A 22,500-nucleotide genomic window follows, 5' to 3' on the forward strand; every position below is an offset into this window, starting at 1 on the left:
GGTCAGCATGCACGGATATTGACACCTCGCTGACTGGCGGGCGCAACGAAAACACATGCATGAACCCACATTTGCTGCTGCACAACACGCAGACCAAAGACCAGGGGCCACACCAAGTGGACGGACGGACGGCATTGTGGACGTAACTTGAAACTTTTCACCCGTTTGCTGGCAGGTGCAGGTGAGAGCGTGTGGACAGTTGTGTGCGTGTCGTTGACATTTATCCATGGTAAATCTTGCAGGCATCGCGAAAATGTGCCATTGTCAACAGCACACGCCAGCAAACAGGAAACTGGTATGACCGCTGCAGTAGAAACCGGAAGTCGATGGACGACAGTTACGCACAGAGCCGATTGGCCGTGTCTGCATGTGGGAAGCCGGATGTTGGTATGTGTCCTGGTCGCTGCACTAGCGCCTCCTCTGGTCAGCTGGGGTGCCTGTTTGGGGAAGAGGGGGAACTCGGGGGATAGCGTGATCCTCCCACACGCTACGTCCCCCCGGTGAAACTCCTCACTGTCAGGTGAAAAGAAGCGGCTGGTGACTGTCTGCAGCCCTCCCCGGATCGGAAGATGGGGTGGAGCAGCGACCGGGACGGCTCAGAAGAGTGGGGTAATTGGCCAAGTACAATTGGGGAGAAAAAAGTGGGGGGAACCCCCCCCCCCCAAAAAAAAAGTGACACAGGATGGAGGTAGTCGTGAAGCAGGAGTAGATGGTATGTTTCATTAATTCAATTGTGTTTAATGTTTTCAGGGGCCAATTTTTCTGTATCACAAGGACACACACAAAAAAACAAAAACCAAAACTGGAACGGCCAGCTCTACTTTCCTTGAAGATACGTAGTTCGACTCAGCTGAAGACTTGGTTGTGGTCATTAGGCAGTGATCAGTCCAGCAAACACAGTCCATGTCATGGATGTGTAGGTTGCACATGTGACAGTCAACATAAATAATCTGCCAAACGATGTTCTGCTGTGAAGTATCATCTCGGGTGTGTGCACCACGACGCGAGCTTCGGGTATTAACGTGAAGTCTGGACAGGAAACCACATTATAACAGCAATGTTTTGCATTCTACATGTTTGCTTTTGCACGTTACCTCAAATTGCACAGGGCAACAATGAGCAACCAGGATGAACTGTAGAAGGAAAGAGAGCGAGAGAGAGAGCGAGAGAGACGACCCTTCCCGACTCACCTTCCCCCGCCAACTCGCTGTTGTCCGACTGTTTGCAGGAGATTATCTTCTCCACCAGCTGATTGTAGCTGCAGTTACCCACTGCTTTAACAATGTCCCGCATCTAGAGAGAGAGAGAGAGAGAGCGAGGGCGAGAGAGAGAGAGGGCGAGGGCGAGAGAGAGAGACATCAATAATATTCAATATCTACATTAATGAATTGGCTGCTATACTAGAAAAGTCCTCTGTCCCCGGTGTAAGTCTCCACAGTCAGGAGGGGAAATGCTACTCTTTGCAGATGACCTGGTTCTGCTGTCCCCCACAGCAGATCCTGGATCTGCTAGAACATTACTGTTAGACCTGGGCCCTGCCAGTAAACCCCAAACAGACCAAAATAACGATATTCCAAAAAATAAAAATAAAAAAATCCAGATCTCAGGATGTTCCACCTAAATTCTCAGTTGGTACATAACATGTAGAGTACTGCACACACCACACCTGTCTAGGATTAAAACCAAGTTCAGCTGGACATTTTAATGAAGCGGGTCACGAGACGAGAGGGAAAGCACGCCGGGCTTTCTACGCCGTAAAAAAACATACAAACAGAAATATACCAGTTCGAATTTGGTCAGAATTAATTGAGTGTGTTGAACCATTTGCACTCTATGGCAGTGGGGTCCACTTACAAAACAAGACTTTACTCAATGGGATAAACACCCCATTGAGACCCTGCATGCAGAGCTGTGTAAGATCCTCCCACAGGTCCAGAGGAAAGCTACAACAATGCATGCAGGGCAGAATTAGACCAATACCCGCTAACACCAAACATGCAAACGAGAGCAGTTAACATTTGAACACATCTAAAACTAAGTGACCCCCTCTCGTATCGTCACCAAGCCCTGCAATGCCCAGAGCTGAATAGTGATAGGAACCCCCTTACCCAACTGGTCCTGAGGCTGAGACCCCAAACCTGCTCTAGTAACACACCTCAGGAACAGAACACATCACCGATCAGACCCAATCACACTACCCAACAGCTAAAACAAAACTACCTCACACATTGTAACACAAACACACACACAGAGCAACATGCAGTGCTGTCTGTCTCCACATGGACAGTGCTGTCTTTGTCTGTCTCCACTTGGACAGTGCTGTCCGTCTCCACATGGACAGTGCTGTCTGTCTCCACATGGACAGTGCTGTCTGTCTCCACATGGACAGTTCTGTCTGTCTCCACATGGACAGTGCTGTCTGTCTCCACATGGTCAGTCCACCACAGCAGATGATGTGAGCATGGTGACTGGTCAGCAACTGAAAACAACCTTGACTGTGTGCAGACTGGGCGAGCACAGCCTTGCTGTTGAAAAGGGGAAACACAGGAAGACCTGCTCCCTGCAGAGCAAAGACTATGCTGTCACTGCACCCTCATCATCATCATCATCATCATCACTGCACCCTCAGTGAGCGTGAAACAGAGCTACACTTCCTCACCACATGTGACACATATAAACATGTTAGAGAAGCACATTTTAAACTATTCCAACTAATAACGAAAAGTTTCCTAAACCTGTCAGATGAAGAAAAACTAGCAGTCCTATTAGGGGAAGACCCAAAGAGCTGCAAGTTAGCAGCAGTCTGTGTTGCTGCCTGCCATAAAGTGAGGCACAGTGAGTGTAAGTAAGCAGCAGTCTATGTTGCTGCCTGCCATAAAGTGAGGAACAGGGAGTGTAAGTTAGCAGCAGTCTATGTTGCTGCCTGCCATAAAGTGAGGGACAGTGAGTGTAAGTTAGCAGCAGCCTATGTTGCTTCCTGCCATAAAGTGAGGGACAGTGAGTGAAAGTTAGCAGCAGTCTATGTTGCTGCCTGCAATAAAGTGAGGGACAGTGAGTGTAAGTTAGCCAGCAGTCTATGTTGCTGCCTGCCATAAAGTGAGGGACAGTGAGTGTAAGTTAGCAGCAGTCTATGTTACTGCCTGCCATAAAGTGAGGGACAGTGAGTGTAAGTTAGCAGCAGTCTATGTTGCTTCCTGCCATAAAGTGAGGCACAGTGAGTGTAAGTTAGCAGCAGTCTATGTTGCGTCCTGCCATAAAGTGAGGGACAGTGAGTGTAAGTTAGCAGCAGTCTATGTTGCGTCCTGCCATAAAGTGAGGGACAGTGAGTGTAAGTTAGCAGCAGTCTATGTTGCTGCCTGCCATAAAGTGAGGAACAGTGAGTGTAGGTTAGCAGCAGTCTATGTTACTGCCTGCCATAAAGTGAGGGACAGTGAGTGTAAGTTAGCAGCAGTCTATGTTGCTGCCTGCCATAAAGTGAGGCACAGTGAGTGAAAGTTAGCAGCAGTCTATGTTGCTGCCTGCCATAAAGTGAGGGACAGTGAGTCTAAGTTAGCAGCAGTCTATGTTACTGCCTGCCATAAAGTGAGGGGCAGTGAGTGTAAGTTAGCAGCAGTCTATGTTGCTTCCTGCCATAAAGTGAGGCACAGTGAGTGTAAGTTAGCAGCAGTCTATGTTGCGTCCTGCCATAAAGTGAGGGACAGTGAGTGTAAGTTAGCAGCAGTCTATGTTGCGTCCTGCCATAAAGTGAGGGACAGTGAGTGTAAGTTAGCAGCAGTCTATGTTGCTGCCTGCCATAAAGTGAGGAACAGTGAGTGTAGGTTAGCAGCAGTCTATGTTGCTGCCTGCCATAAAGTGAGGGACAGTGAGTGTAACTTAGCAGCAGTCCATGTTGCTGCCTGCCATAAAGTGAGGGACAGTGAGTGTAAGTTAGCAGCAGTCTATGTTGCTGCCTGCCATAAAGTGAGGGACAGTGAGTGTAACTTAGCAGCAGTCCATGTTGCTGCCTGCCATAAAGTGAGGGACAGTGAGTGTAACTTAGCAGCAGTCCATGTTGCTGCCTGCCATAAAGTGAGGGACAGTGAGTGTAAGTTAGCAGCAGTCTATGTTGCTGCCTGCCATAAAGTGAGGCACAGTGAGTGAAAGTTAGCAGCAGTCTATGTTGCTGCCTGCCATAAAGTGAGGGACAGGGAGTGTAAGTTAGCAGCAGTCTATGTTGCTGCCTGCCATAAAGTGAGGGACAGGGAGTGACAGTCACCTGACACACGTTGTTGCTGTTATATCTGATGACCGTGTGTTGTTTTGTACTGTTTCTTTGCTGTATTGTTTGTTTTCAGTCATGTTTTCCAATTAAGGTTGAGCTTTTTCAACGTTTAAACGCTTGCTTTGGCAATATGTACATCATTATGTCATGCCAATAAAGCCATTTGAATTTGAATCTGAGAGAGATTAAGAGATTCAGAGAGAGAGAGTGATAGCGATATGGTCAACATGTGGATGTAGTGTGTGTGTGTGTACGGTGGTGTGAGACCGGGTGTGTTGTGGGGTTGTGGTTGTGGTAATATGGCGATATAACTTAAATATTGTCGTTCCCTGGTCTTAAAGGCTGCATTGCAGTAACGTGAGACCGTGTCTGAACTTCTCCCACTGTTTTAGTGACATGAACGATGGACGTGTCTACCTGCTCGTCATCATGTCCTCATTACTATTGATCACTTATCAGTATTTACTGATGTGTCAATAGCTTCTGGAAGCACCAACGCTCATCCGCTAAATATGCTCACATTATAGATATGGAGCTACGCAGTGGAACACATCCTGATATCTGATCGTTTCTGTCAGTATTGCTCGGGCCCGTCGGTCAGGGTGGAGGGACGGACGGTGAGGTGGGCGTGGGCGGAGGCGGCTCCGTCTCACCTGGGGGTCGACCAGCCAGCCGTGGTAGAGCGGGATGTCCAGCAGGTCAAAGACGATGCACTCCGGCGTGTACTCGAACACGCGCACGCCCGTGAACTTGACGTTGACGTCCAGGCCGGTCTGGAGCTTGTGCAGCACTGCCATGGCGTCGCTCATGTTCTGCAGGACACGGAGGACAACGAGGTCACCTGTCTGTTAAAATCTGTCAAAAAGCTTTGTGTGGTGACCGAGGAGCCCCGATCTGCTCTGGGATCACATGGAGACACAAACAAGCGCTGGTCTCCCATAGTGATCATTTACTGACATGTATACACACACACACTCATCTATCTATCTATCTCTATCTATCTATCTATCTATCTATCTATATCTATATCTATCTCTCTCTCTCTCTCTCTCTCTCTCTCTCTCTCTCTCTCTCTCTCTCTCTCTCTCTCTATATATATATATATATATATATATATATTCCCCCTCACAGGGAGAAAAGTGTTGCCCAGTATCCAGAATATTTAGATCAACAATGGCATTGAGAAATTATTGATAGATAGATAGATAGATAGAAACAAACAGAATAAATAGATAGATAGATAGATAGATAGATAGATAGAAACAAACAGAATAAATAGATAGATAGAAACAAACAGAATAGATAGATAGATAGATAGATAGACAGATAGATAGATACAAACAGAATAAATAGACAGATAGATAGAAACAAACAGAATAAATAGACAGATAGATAGAAACACAGAATAGATAGATACGATAGATAGATAGATAGAAACAAACAGAATAGATAGATAGATAGATAGATAGATAGATAGAAACAAACAGAATAGATAGATAGAAACAAACAGAATAGATAGATACGATAGATAGATAGAAACAAACAGAATAGATAGATAGATAGAAACAAACAGAATAGATAGATAAGATAGATAGATAGATAGATAGATAGAAACAAACAGAATAGATAGATACGATAGATAGATAGAAACAAACAGAATAGATAGATACGATAGATAGATAGAAACAAACAGAATAGATAAGACAGATAGATAGATAGATAGATAGAAACACAGAATAGATAGATAAGATAGATAGATAGATAGATAGATAGATAGATAGATAGATAGATAGATAGATAGACAGATAGATAGATAGAAACAAACAGAATAGATAGATAGATACAAACAGAATAGATAGATAGATAGATAGATAGATAGATAGATAGATAGATAGATAGATAGATAGATAGATAGGTAGATAGATAAGATAGATAGATAGACTAGATGGATAGACTAGATGGATGTAGAGAGAGACAGATATATAGATGGTCAAGTTTATTTGTAAAGCCCAACCCACTGAGTAGTCCCAAGGTGATTACAATCAGTGCGGTATGCAAGACAGGTAGAGCTTATGTAGCTACTGTCACACCAGCCACCTGCATGTCCTCCCTCACCACCTCCATAAACCTCCTCTTTGGCCTTCCTCTTCTCCTCTTCCCTGGCAGCTCCATATTCAGCATCCTTCTCCCAATATACCCAGCATCTCTCCTCCACACATGTCCACACCATCTCAATCTTGTCTCTCTTGCTTTGTCTCCAAACCGTCCCACCTGAGCTGTCCCTCTAATATACTCCTTCCTAATCCTGTCCTTCTTCATCACTCCCAGTGACAATCTTATCATCTTCATCTCTGCCACCTCCACCTCCACCTCCTGTCTTTTCATCAGTGCCACTGTCTCCAAACCATACAACATAGCTGGTCTCACTACCATCTTGTAAACCTTCCCTTTAACTCTTGCTGATACCCTTCTGTCACACATCACTCCTGACACTCTTCTCCACCCACTCCACCCTGCCTGCACCCTCTTCTTCACCTTTCTCCTGCACTCCCCGTTATTTTGGACAGTTAACCCCAAGTATTTAAACTCCTCCGCCTTCATCACCTCCACTCCTTGCATCCTGACCATCCCACTGTCCTCCTTCTCATTCACACATAGGTATTCCGTCTTGCTCCTACTGACTTTCATCCCTCTTCTCTCCAGTGCATACCTCCACCTCTCCAGGCTCTCCTCCACCTGCTCCCCACTCTCACTACAGATCACAATGTCACCTGCGAACATCACCGTCCACAGAGACTCCTGCCTGATCTCGTCCGCCAACCCGTCCGTCACCGTCGCAAACAAGAAAGGGCTCAGAGCCGATCCTTGATGTACTCCCACCTCAGTTTGTTCTGTGTTTGTAAGAACATAAATGAGAGCAACCTACTCTGCCTCAACCCTCACCTGGGGTCCTGTTCCCTGTGTCTTCCCGGCCCTGGCCCACATCACCCAACACAACGCAAAGACCTTACTCTGGCTCAACCCTCACCTGGGGTCCTGTTCCCTGTGTCTTCCCGGCCCTGGCCCACATCACCCAACACAACGCAAAGACCTTACTCTGGCTCAACCCTCACCTGGGGTCCTGTTCCCTGTGTCTTCCCGGCCCTGGCCCACATCACCCAACACAACGCAAAGACCTTACTCTGGCTCAACCCTCACCTGGGGTCCTGTTCCCTGTGTCTTCCCGGCCCTGGCCCACACCACCCAACACAACGCAAAGACCTTACTCTGCCTCAACCCTCACCTGGGGTCCTGTTCCCTGTGTCTTCCCGGCCCTGGCCCACATCACCCAACACAACGCAAAGACCTTACTCTGGCTCCCCGCCGGAAAACAGGGTTACATCTCTGGTAACCGTGACAGTACAACCCCGCGGTGAGTTTGCTGACATCTACAGGTTAAGCACCATAAGGGTTAAAAACAGCAGGCTGGTCTTGGTACTGTGTGGTGTTCGCACAGCAGGGTAAACACAGCTGCGGCCACGTTTTAACCTTTACTCGGGTTCAACCCGTAGATGTAAGGAAACTCAGAAAATGGTCCGGGGTTTAGTTACTCTTTAAGCAAGCAGCAATCCCACTTTCAGTTTAAACACTCCCACAGCTCTCAGTGGGATTTTCCATCCCACACACACACACACACACACACACACACACACACACACACACCTGAGGTTCTATAGCGGGAGTCTAATTGGGCCTTTCCATCTGGCCTCAGAGGGACGTTCTCCAGCTGGCTCCAAACTCCCAGCCCCACTTAACAAGGAGAGCCAGGTGCTCCCTTCCAGCTGAGCCCCGCCGCCCTCATTGTAATGTATTATTACCCAGAATGCCTCACCTCACCACGCTCTCCTTCCACCTGGGAGAGAAAGACACGGCGTCGACACATGGCGTGAGCAGCGATGCTCTTGGGCCGGGAAACTTGCTGGGGTGAAAATCCCTTTTCTGAACCGGGACAGTGTGTATTAGGATTCCTGAGGACGGCGCCGATGGGGGGTGGGGGTGGGGGGGGGTGCAGGTCTCATGTAACAGACCAAAGCTCTTTACTTCTGTGGTAGAAAGCTTCAGTCGGATAACGACAGACGATCTGCTGATGAGCACATCGCCCAGAGTTCTGTGTGTGTGTGTGTGTGTGTGTGGGCGTGGGTGTGGGTGTGTGGGTGTGGGTGTGGGTGTGGGTGTGGGATTGCTTTGCCCAGTGTTTGATGCCAGTGCAGGGTGGACGGTGATGCTGCACTGTCATTCTTCAGGGTTGATTTGTCCAAAGTCGATCAGATACGTCCCAGAGTGATGATGCGACGATGTTCTGATTCCAGGTCAGTACATATTACTATTTTTCAAATATCACCGTGTAAATATTGCAAATAGAAATTACGATACCCCCCCCCCATATTTTCCCCCCTTTTTCTCCCCAACTGTACTTGGCCAATTACCCCACTCTTCCGAGCCGTCCCGGTCGCTGCTCCACCCCCTCTGCCGATCCGCGGAGGGCTGCAGACCAACATGCCTCCTCCCATACATGTGGAGTCGCCAAGCACTTCTTTTCACCTGGCAGTGAGGAGTTTCACCAGGGGGACGTAGCGCGTGGGAGGATCACGCTGTTCCCCCCAGTTCCCCCTACCCCCCAAACAGGCGCCCCGATCAACAAGAGGGGGCGCTAGTGCAGCGAACAGGACACATACCCACATCCGGCTTCCCGCCCACAGACACGGCCAACTGTGTCTGTAGGGACGCCCGACCAAGCCGGTGGTAACATGGGGATTCGAACCGGCGATCCCCGTGTTGGTATGCAACGGAATAGACCGCTACGCTACCCGGACTTTGTCGATGTCAGGATGGGCCGTGCACGCTCATACATCAGATCCAAATCCATTTATTCTGAGTTTATGTCAGAAAACTACCAAAAGTGTTCCAGCAAGCAAAGGACTGTGTTAAAGTATAAAGTATGGACTCACAGATTAAAGTATAAAGTATGGACTCATAGATTAAAGTATAAAGTATGGACTCACAGATTAAAGTATAAAGTATGGACTCATAGATTAAAGTATAAAGTATGGACTCATAGATTAAAGTATAAAGTATGAACTCATACATAGATTAAAGTATAAAGTATGAACTCATACATAGATTAAAGTATAAAGTATGGACTCACAGATTAAAGTATAAAGTATGGACTCACAGATTAAAGTATAAAGTATGGACTCATACGTAGATTAAAGTATAAAGTATGGACTCACAAATTAAAGTATAAAGTATGGACTCATAGATTAAAGTATAAAGTATGGACTCACAGATTAAAGTATAAAGTATGGACTCACAGATTAAAGTATAAAGTATGGACTCATAGATTAAAGTATAAAGTATGGACTCACAGATTAAAGTATAAAGTATGGACTCACAGATTAAAGTATAAAGTATGGACTCACAGATTAAAGTATAAAGTATGGACTCACAGATTAAAGTATAAAGTATGGACTCACAGATTAAAGTATAAAGTATGGACTCATAGATTAAAGTATAAAGTATGGACTCATAGATTAAAGTATAAAGTATGGACTCACAGATTAAAGTATAAAGTATTGACTCATAGATTAAAGTATAAAGTATGGACTCACAGATTAAAGTATAAAGTATGGACTCATAGATTAAAGTATAAAGTATGGACTCATAGATTAAAGTATAAAGTATGGACTCATAGATTAAATTATAAAGTATGGACTCATACGTAGATTAAAGTATAAAGTATGGACTCATAGATTAAAGTATAAAGTATGGACTCGTAGATTAAATTATAAAGTATGGACTCATACGTAGATTAAAGTATAAAGTATGGACTCACAGATTAAAGTATAAAGTATGGACTCACAGATTAAAGTATAAAGTATGGACTCACAGATTAAAGTATAAAGTATGGACTCACAGATTAAAGTATAAAGTATGGACTCATAGATTAAAGTATAAAGTATGGACTCATAGATTAAAGTATAAAGTATGGACTCACAGATTAAAGTATAAAGTATTGACTCATAGATTAAAGTATAAAGTATGGACTCACAGATTAAAGTATAAAGTATGGACTCATAGATTAAAGTATAAAGTATGGACTCATAGATTAAAGTATAAAGTATGGACTCATAGATTAAATTATAAAGTATGGACTCATACGTAGATTAAAGTATAAAGTATGGACTCATAGATTAAAGTATAAAGTATGGACTCGTAGATTAAATTATAAAGTATGGACTCATACGTAGATTAAAGTATAAAGTATGGACTCACAGATTAAAGTATAAAGTATGGACTCACAGATTAAAGCATAAAGTATGGACTCACAGATTAAATTATAAAGTATGGACTCATACGTAGATTAAAGTATAAAGTATGGACTCACAGATTAAAGTATAAAGTATGGACTCACAGATTAAAGCATAAAGTATGGACTCACAGATTAAAGTATAAAGTATGGACTCATAGATTAAAGTATTAAGTATGGACTCACAGATTAAAGTATTACGTATGGACTCATAGATTAAAGTATAAAGTATGGACTCATACGTAGATTAAAGTATAAAGTATGGACTCATAGATTAAAGTATTAAGTATGGACTCATAGATTAAAGTATAAAGTATGGACTCATACGTAGATTAAAGTATAAAGTATGGAGTCACAGATTAAAGTATAAAGTATGGACTCATACGTAGATTAAAGTATAAAGTATGGACTCACGTAGATTAAAGTATAAAGTATGGACTCACAGATTAAAGTATAAAGTATGGAGTCACAGATTAAAGTATAAAGTATGGACTCACAGATTAAAGTATAAAGTATGGACTCATAGATTAAAGTATAAAGTATGGACTCATACGTAGATTAAAGTATAAAGTATGGACTCACGTAGATTAAAGTATAAAGTATGGACTCACAGATTAAAGTATAAAGTATGGAGTCACAGATTAAAGTATAAAGTATGGACTCACAGATTAAAGTATAAAGTATGGACTCATAGATTAAAGTATAAAGTATGGACTCATATGTAGATTAAAGTATAAAGTATGGACTCACGTAGATTAAAGTATAAAGTATGGACTCACAGATTAAAGTATAAAGTATGGACTCACAGATTAAAGTATAAAGTATGGACTCATAGATTAAAGTATAAAGTATGGACTCACAGATTAAAGTATAAAGTATGGACTCACAGATTAAAGTATAAAGTATGGACTCACACATTAAAGTATAAAGTATGGACTCATAGATTAAAGTATAAAGTATGGATTCATAAATTATGTTATCATCAGAGAATCACATTAGCTGATGAGATGTGCAACGAATCTCAAAAACAAACAAACAAACAAATAAATCCCTACATGTTGCCTCTGCAAATACGTGTCAGCCATGTCCGCCTGTTTTGGGACCTATTTTTATTAGCCTTTATTTACTATGTGCTAACGAGCTCTGGAAGGAGGTACAGGGTCCCTTTGTAAGCACAGCTGTTGTAAACATTAATTCGTCCCTCTGTCGGTTAAACTTATTAATGGGCAACTCCTTCGGATTCTGCTTCTGGTGCGGGAAGATGGCGGCGTGAATTCACGTTAGCGGTGCCCTCACCCTGTACCGTCCTTGCAGTGTCTTTGTCCATGTCTGTGTCTAAGTTTGTCTTTGTTTGATGGCTGGGAGAGCTGGTGCTGGACCGGCGGGGAGAACTTGGTCTGCTGTGCCCTGTGGGCCCAGGGACCACGGCCCTGCCTGGAGCTGTGCCTGAAGAGCTAACACCGAGGGCAGTCTGACAGGAAGTGGAAGCAGGGCAGGCTAAGCTAACTGCTAGCCCATGGAGGCCAGCAGTTTCTATAACACCGAGGGTGGTCTGAAAGGACGCAGAAGCGGGGCAGGCTAAGCTAACTGCTAGCCAATGCAGACCAGCAGTTTCTATAACACCGAGGGTGGTCTGGCGGCGGCCTCGCCTAGCCTTGACTGTGTTTTTAGTGTCGTCATGTGGAGTGCGGAAAGGTGTATTGAAGGTGCCTGGCTGGGAGAGCTGGCGTTGGATCGGCTGAGGGAGCTGGTCTGTTGCATGACCGGAGCTGTGCCCAAAGAGGAAACCCCGAGGGTGGTCTGACAGGACGTGGAAGCAGGGCAGGCTAAGCTAACTGCTGGCCCATGCAGACCGGCAGTTCCGACAGTCATCCTGGCTGGTGTTCGTTCTCCTGGACAGTGATTTTTTGTTGTTGTTTCGTTTAGATATATGTGTTAGTCTGGATATGTGTGTTGTTGTACTTCTTGTAGTTTTTGGGTGTGTGTTTTTGTCTTTGTGTTGCACTGCTGTGGGCTGGGGAAACCATGTTTCATTTCATTTTGTGTGCGCAAGTACATGAAATGAAATGACAAATAAAGTGCTTCTGATTTCTGATCCCTGGAGGACAGACAGAAAAGGAGGGAGGCTCTAGGATAACTGCAGGCTCCACCAGCTTGTGTGCTTACAAGCATGTAAAGAGCGGTGACACGGTACCAGAAGGGGGGGTCTTCTTTGTCAAGCACCAGAAGTGACAGAGTCAGAATAGGAAATGGATGCTATAAAAGCGGGTGACACGGTGGCACAGTGGTTAGCGCGGTCACCTCACATTAAGAAGGTCCTGGGTTCGAGCCCCGGGGTAGTCCAACCTTGGGGGTCGTCCTGGGTCGTCCTCTGAGTGGAGTTTGCATGTTCTCCCTGTGGCTGCATGGGTTTCCTCCGGGGGCTCCGGTTTCCCCCCACAGCCCAAAGACATGTAGGCCAGGTGAATCGGCCGTACTACATTGTCCCAAGGTGTGAATGTGTGTGTGATGGCCCGGCGGCCTGTCCAGGGTGTCTCCCCGCCTGCCGCCCAGTGACTGCTGGGATAGGCTCCAGCATCCCCGCCACCCTGAGAGCAGGATGAGCGGGTCGGATAAGGGATGGATGGCTGCAATAAAAGCACCAGGGCTGCTGAAATTCACGGGTAATGTGGACGCCCCCTGGAGGACTTTCAAGCAGCGGTTTCAGCTTTATTTAGCAGCTGTCAGAGTGGAAAGACGAGCAGATGAAAGGACACCACTGCCAGTCCAGAAGCGCTTGAAGTCTTCAATGCTTTTGTGCTTGCTCGGGTTTGAAGAGGTCTTAAAAACATTCGATGAGCATTGCCTGTCAGGGGAAAAAAAGAAAGCTATGACTGATACGCATTTCGCTGGCGTATTGCAGCACCGGGGGGAGTCATTTGATAGTTTCCTCACAGACCTCAAGCTAAAAGCACAATCATGCAATTTTAATGACCTCGGAGACTCTATGATTCATGACCAAATAGTCTTTGGAATTAATGACAAAAGGACGAGCGATAAGCTATCGAGGGAAACGGAACTCACGTTGGCAACGGCAGAGAAGACACGCCGGGCTAGTGAGACAGCGAGGCAGCGTGTAAAGTCATTGGACTAAAACACACAAGGAGCGGCCTGTAAACCGGGCGAGACAGTGGGCGCCATGTTGTATGGTTTGGAGACAGTGGCACTGATGAAAAGACAGGAGGTGGAGGTGGAGGTGGCAGAGGTGAAGATGATAAGATTTTCACTGGGAGTGATGAAGAAGGACAGGATTAGGAACGAGTATATCAGAGGGACAGCTCAGGTTGGACGGTTTGGAGACAAAGCAAGAGAGACAAGATTGAGGTGGTGTGGACATGTGTGGAGGAGAGATGCTGGGTATACTGGGAGAAGGATGCTGAATATGGAGCTGCCAGGGAAGAGGAGAAGAGGAAGGCCAAAGAGGAGGTTTATGGAGGTGGTGAGGGAGGACATGCAGGTGGCTGGTGTGACGGAGGAAGACGCAGAGGACAGGAAGAGACGGAAACGGATGATCCGCTGTGGCGCCCCCTAGCGGGAGCAGCTGAAAGTAGTAGTAGTAGTAGTAGTAGTAATAATAGCAGTAGTAGTAGTAGTAGTAGTAGTAGTAGTAGTAGGTGTAGCAGTAGCAGTAGTAGTAGTAGTAGTAGTAGCAGTAGTAGCAGTAGTAGTAGTAGTAGCAGTAGTAGTAGTAGTAGCAGTAGTAGCAGCAGTAGTAGTAGAAGTAGTAGCAGTAGAAGTAGTAGCAGTAGTAGTAGTAGTAGTAGGTGTAGCAGTAGCAGTAGTAGTAGTAGTAGTAGTAGCAGTAGTAGTAGTAGCAGTAGTAGTAGTAGTAGCAGTAGTAGCAGCAGTAGTAGTAGAAGTAGTAGCAGTAGTAGTAGCAATAGTAGTAGTAGCAGTAGTAGTAGTAGCAGTAGCAGCAGTAGTAGTAGTAGCAGTAGTAGTAGCAGTAGTAGTAGCAGTAGTAGTAGTAGTAACAGTAGCAGTAGTAGTAGTAGTAGCAGTAGTAGTAGTAGTAGCAGTAGTAGTAGCAGTAGTAGTAGTAGTAACAGTAGCAGTAGTAGTAGCAGTAGTAGTAGTAGTAGCAGTAGTAGTAGCAGTAGTAGTAGTAGTAACAGTAGCAGTAGTAGTAGCAGTAGTAGTAGTAGTAACAGTAGTAGTAGTAGTAGCAGTAGTAGTAGTAGCAGTAGTAGCAGCAGCAGCAGCAGTAGTAGTAGTAGTAGTAGTAGCAGCAGCAGCAGTAGTAGCAGCAGTAGTAGTAGTAGCAGTAGTAGTAGTAGTAGTAGTAGCAGCAGTAGTAGTAGTAGTAGTAGTAGTAGCAGCAGCAGCTGCGGCAGCAGTAGTAGTAGTAGTAGTAGTAGTAGTAGTAGTAGTAGTAGTAGCAGTAGTATTGGATGCCATTTCAGTAAGGGGAACGCGCTCTACCAAATTCAAACACAAGGACAACGACACGCTGCAGGCGATGTGGTGATGAGCATAAACCAAAAAAGTGTCCTGCTTACGGGACAAAAGGTTAAAAAGGACACAAGGTACACACAGTTAATGACACAAGTAACAGTGAGGACCTCGGTGAGGACCTCAGTGATTCATTCTTCATCAGTATGTAGTACTGTATGCAGAGAAGAAGAATGAGATGTGCAGTCCACGGAGATGGCAGACACTGGTCAGACTGGGAGTACAGGGAATAAAGTACTGCAGGTGGTCCGTATGAAATTACAAAACGACCCCACCCTTAGCAACAGCACCACCCTTAACCCTGACCAAATGTGTCTGCTCCTGAAGCTGTGCCTTCAGTCCACGTACTTCAAAGACAGGGGGCAGTACTATAGGGGCGCTATGGGTTCCCCAGTCTCACCTGTAGTGGCCAACTTGTTTGTGGAGGAAGTGGAAAAGAGGCTCTGGTGTCCTATCCAGGGACACCACCTAGCCACTGGTTCAGATTTGTGGACGGCACCTGGGTTAAAATTAAATCTCAGGACGTAGCACATTTCACCGACCACATTACCTCTGTGGACACCACATCGAGTTCACCTCGAGGGAGGATGTGGAACATGACAGGGTAGCCTTCTTATACCCTTTCCCCACTGGCCAAGAAACCTGCTAATGTCCGCCTTTGGTCAATGTAACAAGGTGGATGTTAGCGGGTTTTTTGGAGAAGGGTTTTACACTGTGAAATCGCAGTTGGTGATGGGGGACATGTGATTATTGATGTTTACCATAAACCAACACATACTGATCAGTACTTCAGGTTTGACTCTCATCATCCACTGGAGAACAAACTAGGAGTCATCAGGACGCTGGACCACCGAGCTGACCACGTCCCCACCGACACAGCGGCCGGGGAAAGGGGAGAAATCCCACATTAAACAGGCCCTGGTTAAGTGTGGTTATCCTAACTGGGCGTTTGTCAAATCCAGGAAGACCCCAAACAGTGCACCAGCCAATCGAAGAGAGGAGAAGGACACCAGCTGTCTAAGTGTAAACCAGTGGTGATTCTGTATGTGGTGGGAGTGGCGGAACAGCCGAGATGTGTATTTTCCAAACACCGCGTCCCAGTCACTTTCAAACCCAAAACACACTGCACCAGAAGTTGGTCCACCTCAAGGATCAGGTCCCCCGGCACAAACAGAGCAATATAGTGTAGCTGTTAAGTGCCAGGAGGATTGACCTTTCGCAAAGTCCCGCCCCCCTTAGTTACTGTTGCTATGCCCGTCAAGCATTTCAGAACTATCCAGGAAGTAGCCGGAAAGCACCAAAACATGAAGGAAGAAATCAGCGCATTGTGTGGGTAAAAGTAGCAGTAATAATACGTTAGCTGTATTAGCTAGCAATACTAGCTAGTAGCAAGCTTAGCTTGGAGCAGACAGGTGTTTGTGTTGATTCTGGATGGATTAAGCGGGCCATGGGGTCTGCTATACTGCCAAATCTACTGCCCACATTGCGCTTCTTGCGTTCTGGGTTTGGGGAAGGGAAAGAAAATGACACCCCCTCCAAACTTTTCACATATCTAGCATCCGATCTGCAGAGCCCATAGGCACACCGTTTCAGCATGTTGCTGTGTGTTTGAAAGCTTGACGGACCGTTGCTAAGGTAGGATTGGACCAGCACCGTTCTGGGGCGGTACTTTGCGAAAGGTCAGTTGTCGTGACTTCTTCATTGGGGAAAGCAAACAGACGCTGGCCAAGAGGAGGACACAACACAGGAGAGCCAACACGTCAGACCAGAACTCCACAGTCTACACCATCTACACAGGCTACACCATCTCCACAGTCTTACACCATCTACACAGGCTACACCATCTACACAGTCTACACCATCGACACAGGCCACACCATCTACAGACCAGGGGCCACTCTTTCAAGGATGAGGATGTGCACATCCTTGATAGGGAGGAATGCTGGTTTCAACGGGGAGTCTAAGAGTACATCTGTCACCATCTTACCATGCTGTGATTGCAAACATTCCCAAATCCTCTGTGAACAGTACACGTGGCTATTGAAATTCTAGTTAATGGTCACACCATATTTGCATACGAAACTGATCATTGGTTTGGGTCGTTATGCAGCTGTGTTGTTTATAAGGGTGGGGGTACCTGCAGTCAGCTGAGACTGAAGAGGTCCCTTAGATGACGATGAAACATTTCTGTCAATAAACGTTGTGTCCAGATGAACCGATTCACCTTTCTTATACAGTGAGTTAAGTCAGTTCTTTATGAGACAGTACAAGCCTGTTTCATGCAATCAACAATCATCAGCTGTCAATCATGTCAATCAGCTGACAGCTGATGATTGCTTATGGCATGAAACAGGCTTGTACTGTCTCATAAAGAATTGACTTGACTCACTGGATTATATATATAGATATATAGATATATAGATATAGATATATAGATATATAGATATAGATATATAGATATAGATATATAGATATAGATATATAGATATAGATATATATTCATTCATTCATTCATCCATTATCCAAGCTGCTTATTCTTACTCAGGGTTGTGGGGATGCTGGAGCCTATCCCAGCAGCCATTGGGCGGCAGGCAGGGAGACACCCTATAGCCCCCCCCCCCACACACACACATTTATGTATATGTATTTCTGAATCTGTATCAATCTATACACCACTTTTTTTCGGTAGGTTTCCTCGTCTGAATAGAGGCGGTCCGGACAGAAGGTGCGGTCTGCCGTCATTTACTTTCTCTGCCCGTTTTTAACGGTGCACATGCACCACCCTCGGGGAGTAGCAGGCCCGGTGGCAGGATTAACTAGGCAAGGGGGCACGAGGAACGACTGAGGGGGCAAAACTGCTTTTCGGTTGCCGATAACACGAGAGGTATCGTACAGTGTGGCCACCCTCATCGATGTCACGCGAAGCACCTATTCTACCACCCGAGACAACGTTAACGTCACGCGTCCCCTTCTTGGCAGCAAAGCCAGTGATGGAGTAATGTCTACGCTCGCCGCTCACGCGTCCGAGGAGCTCCAGCACAACGAAAAGCCCGACCCGGCTGCCTTTTCTGACCCCGCCTCAGAAGAGCTGCAGCCGGCCTCCTCTGCAGGCTCTCGTTCCGCTCCACATGGCGTCTGCTCGTAAGGCCCCTCTCCGACGCCGGCTGAGTCAGCCGTGGTTTCCTTCTGTCTCCATCTGTGCTCCATCTGTGCTCGCCCGACACACGTTTTTTCCACGTTGAAAGAGGCTTCTCTCGCGAGTCGCCGTGGACGCTCCAAACGTTAACCCCGGCTTCGACGCCGTCATCGCAGGGGGCCCTGCCGCCAGAGGCCCGGAGAAGCGATCCAACCTGTTCTGTGTGGTCCGTCTTTCCTCTCTAAATCGGGAGATCTCAATCCGGCAAGCAAACGAGTTACGCAACGCGTTGGCGAAGTTACTGCTCAGCGAGCGAGCTAGCTTTGGCGTCAGTGCAGTGTTGGCTTTTTTTTTTCTTTTTCTAGTCAAATTGCCGCGTACAGCGCGCTGTGAAGTTCAGATCCAGCAGTGTCGCGACAACGCACAACCGACAGTGTTGTCCATGGTTCTGAAACACTGCGTTGTTATTTCCGAGATGGATCAGACACTTGTATCTCAGCCAATATTTTTGCTATTTTTGTACAGGGTACATCAAACTCAAGCTGGGGGGAAGAAAATACAGCCGAGAGGGGCAAAGCTCCTCTAGCCCCCCCCCCCCCCCCATGGTGCCAGGCCCGGAGAGCAGAACTGGGATTTAGGGCTATAGAAACACAAAGACTGCTGTCATGGGAGAGTAGTTCTGTCGAGTTAACGAACTTATATGGAAAACATTCTAGTGAAAATGTTACATCTATATATCTATATATCTATAGTACATATATCTATCTATCTATCTATCTATCTATCTATCTATCTATCTATCTATCTATCTATCTATCTATCTATCTATCTATCTATCTACATAAAGATATCTGCTTATATATGAAAATACCATGTATAAAAATCCAGCTGAGGTTCATCACATTGAACTGTTTGGTAATGTAAAGTATAATATCAAACCAACAATAGTTTTCAAATAATACTCCTTCAAATATTTCCCACCTCGGGCGGCATGGTGGCGCAGTGGTTAGCGGGGTCGCCTCACAGCAAGAAGGTCCTGGGTTCGAACCCCGGGGTTGTCCAACCTTGGGGGTCGTCCCGGGTCGTCCTCTGTGTGGAGTTTGCATGTTCTCATCCCCGTGTCTGGGTGGATTTCCTGCGGGGGCTCCGGTTTCCTCCCCCAGTCCAAAGACATGGAGGTCAGGTGGCTCGGCCGTACTAAAGTGTCCCTAGGTGTGAATGTGTTGGCCCTGTGATGGACTGGCGGCCTGTCCAGGGCGTCTCCCCGCCTGCCGCCCAACGACTGCTGGGTTGGGCTCCAGCATCCCCGCAACCCGACCTCAGATAAGCGGCTTGGATAATGGATGGATATTTCCCACCTCATTTTGTAGGAAACTTTGCATTCTCATTAATTTAGACAACAGTATAGTGTATATAACAATATTCTCATACAATCACTGAAGGACAATAAACAATACCACCGGATTATTTCGCCTGGCCTGAGCCAGAACGCTTCTGAGCGGCGTTCACTGTGAGTAAAGCCGAAACAAAACAAAATCAGAGGAGTTCCCTCGGTAGAGTCCAGAGCTTGCCAGGCGTATCTATCCCCCCCTTCGCCAGTGTCCAAACTTCTTGACAAACCAGCCCTTTTTTTGCCAACCGGGAGCGGCCACATCATTATCGGCGGTCGCTCAGGGTCAAGGATGAGTCCTCCTTCTAGGTCCTTGTGGGTCCTCAACCGCTGCCCTGTGTGCCAGGTTGTGGCTAGGGGCTGCCAGACTTCCCTGTCCCGCCCCCACCACCTCTTCCTGATGGCCGCGGGGCTTTCGCCCTGGATGTTTATGGGTTGATCCTCGCGGGAGGACGCCTGCGCGTGACAGCTTTTTACGTGGGGTGGCTGATGCGCCTGCAGCCACCACGCGGTCCTTGGCAGGGGGTTGGCCAGAGTCCAGCGGCGTGGAGGACCAAGATGATTGGGGGCCGCCCTCTGTTGCAGCCTTCATCCACCTTCACCGCCGTTGTGACCTGGAGACATCTTCCGCCAGTTCCGCCGTCGAGGTCTTTGTCGGATCGTGCTTCATCCGGAACCTCCCCCTTGGCCCGTCTACCTTGGGTGACCCCACCAGGAGCCGAGCGCCAGGCGGCGTAGATCTTGGGATCATTGGTACAAGCAAGCTTCTCCACCACATCAAGGTGGAGATCCAGGAGACGCACAGAAGGGAAATAGCTGCACACACCGACAGAACAACCAGCGTTAGGCGTCCGGGTGGCGTAGCGGTCTATTCGTTTGCCTACCGACACGGGATCGCCTGGTCCAATCCCCGTGTTACCGCCGGCTTGGTCGGGCGTCCCTACAGACACAATCGGCCGTGTCTGCGGGTGGGAAGTCGGATGCTGGTTTGTCCCGGTCGCTGCACTAGCGCCTCCTCTGGTCGGTCGGGCGCCCCCCGAATCGGCAGAGAGGGGGTGGAGCAGCGACCGGGCGGCTCAAAAAGAGCGGGGTCGTTGGCTAGACACAACTGGGGAGAAGAAGGGGGGAAACAAAACAACAACAACAGTGTTTTTCCTGCCATTAAATGATCAACATGCAGCACTCGAGCTAAAAAAATCTACCCAATAAAAACGTTTTGCCCGTCAGTCTGTGGCTGCACAGCCTCCGAGACGGACCCTCGCACGAAACTCACCAAGTCGGACATGAAATGACCGAGGTCAGGCTGTCATCCTTTCAACGCCCTTATTAAAGGACATGGAACGTGTTAGACCGCCGGGGTTTTCCTCATGTTAAATGAAGGAGGGCGAACGGCTGCTCTGCTGACCGACTTTCATCTTTCATTCATAAAACACGATAAGAAAACACAGCTCAGCCATCCATCCATCCATCCATCCACCCATCCATCCATCCATCCATCCATCCATCCATCCATCCATCCACCCATCCATCCATCCATCCATCCATCCACCCATCCATCCATCCATCCATCCATCCATCCACCCACCCATCCACCCATCCATCCACCCATCCATCCATCCATCCATCCATCCATCCATCCATCCATCCATCCACCCACCCATCCATCCATCCATCCATCCATCCATCCATCCATCCATCCATCCATCCATCCACCCATCCATCCATCCACCCACCCATCCATCCACCCATCCATCCATCCATCCATCCATCCATCCATCCATCCATCCATCCATCCATCCATCCATCCATCCAAACCGCTTATCCTGCTCTCAGGGTTGCGGGGACGCTGCAGCCTATCCCAGCAGTCATTGGGCAGCAGGCGGGGGGGGGGGGACACCCTGGACAGGCCGCCGGGCCATCACACGGCCCACACACACACACACACACACACACACACACACACACACACACACACACACACACACACTTGAACACGCATATGCCAAAGGGCTTAAGCCTCTGTGCCAGTATCCAGGATTAAACCATCAAAATTACTATGCGCCACAAACACTGAGCGCTCTTTTCCTTTCAGCGAGCCACTGGTGGATGCTACAGCCTCATACATGAAGACGTAGCTCAGCTCGGGTTAAACTAAGAAGCAGCACCGAGCAGGCCGCGCTACGACAAGGCGGCATGTGGTCAGTCTCCTGTGGAAATTCAGACTGAAATCACTGACTGGTGTGCTGACCCAGATAGCACAATTGCCGTGGCCCGGAGCCGGCCCACATACCGCGTGGCGCGATGGCGCTTGGGTGGTCCGCTCCTGTTTGCCAGATCTGGCCAGAGCCAAGCCATAGCAATGTGCCGCCGCATATTTGCCAAAGGTGGCCATATTTGTTTTGTGATATTTGGGCCATGTTTACTCTTCGGCACCCAGCGCTTTACCTCTGCCCCCATCCGCAGGGTTCGTGGTTGTGTCAGGAAGGGCATCCGATGTAAAATCTGACCAAATCCTTACGCGGACTGGGTAGACCATAGATTGACCGGTGCAGGCTCACTACCAGATCGGTCAAAGCCTGGGTTAACAACGACCGCCACTGGTGCTGTGCCCTCACAGGGAACCAATAGAAACCCCTGAGAGACGGGGAACAAGCTGAAAGAAGAAGAATTCACCATTTACCACACGGGGCCACTTCAGGGTCACATCCAGATCACATGCTGCCCGGAGCGCCGCAGCTTTGCCAAAGAAGGCCCACATGTGATTTGGCATATCTGGGCCATATTTGCTGTTATACATGAGGGCCACTTCAGGGTCACACCCATTTTGTCAGGACCAGAAGAAGGCCACCAGTGCCGCATCACTGCCTGAAGTGGCC

At 47.2% G+C, this 22,500-nt stretch overlaps 1 protein-coding gene across 1 annotated transcript in view; it reads right to left on the reverse strand.

Annotated features, from left to right (window-relative positions):
* Positions 1 to 22,500, reverse strand: part of mindy2 (MINDY lysine 48 deubiquitinase 2) — a 62,777-nt gene that overhangs the window by 24,520 nt on the left and 15,757 nt on the right. The window contains exons 4-5 of the mRNA XM_056278770.1: positions 4,915 to 5,073; positions 1,191 to 1,293 (exon numbers count right to left, since the gene is read on the reverse strand). Of these exons, the coding sequence (XP_056134745.1) occupies positions 1,191 to 1,293; positions 4,915 to 5,073 (262 nt within the window). The remainder of the gene's footprint in view (positions 1 to 1,190; positions 1,294 to 4,914; positions 5,074 to 22,500) is intronic.

The sequence above is a fragment of the Lampris incognitus genome, chromosome 4 (genome assembly GCF_029633865.1).
Source record: "Lampris incognitus isolate fLamInc1 chromosome 4, fLamInc1.hap2, whole genome shotgun sequence".
NCBI classification, from domain to species: domain Eukaryota; kingdom Metazoa; phylum Chordata; class Actinopteri; order Lampriformes; family Lampridae; genus Lampris; species Lampris incognitus.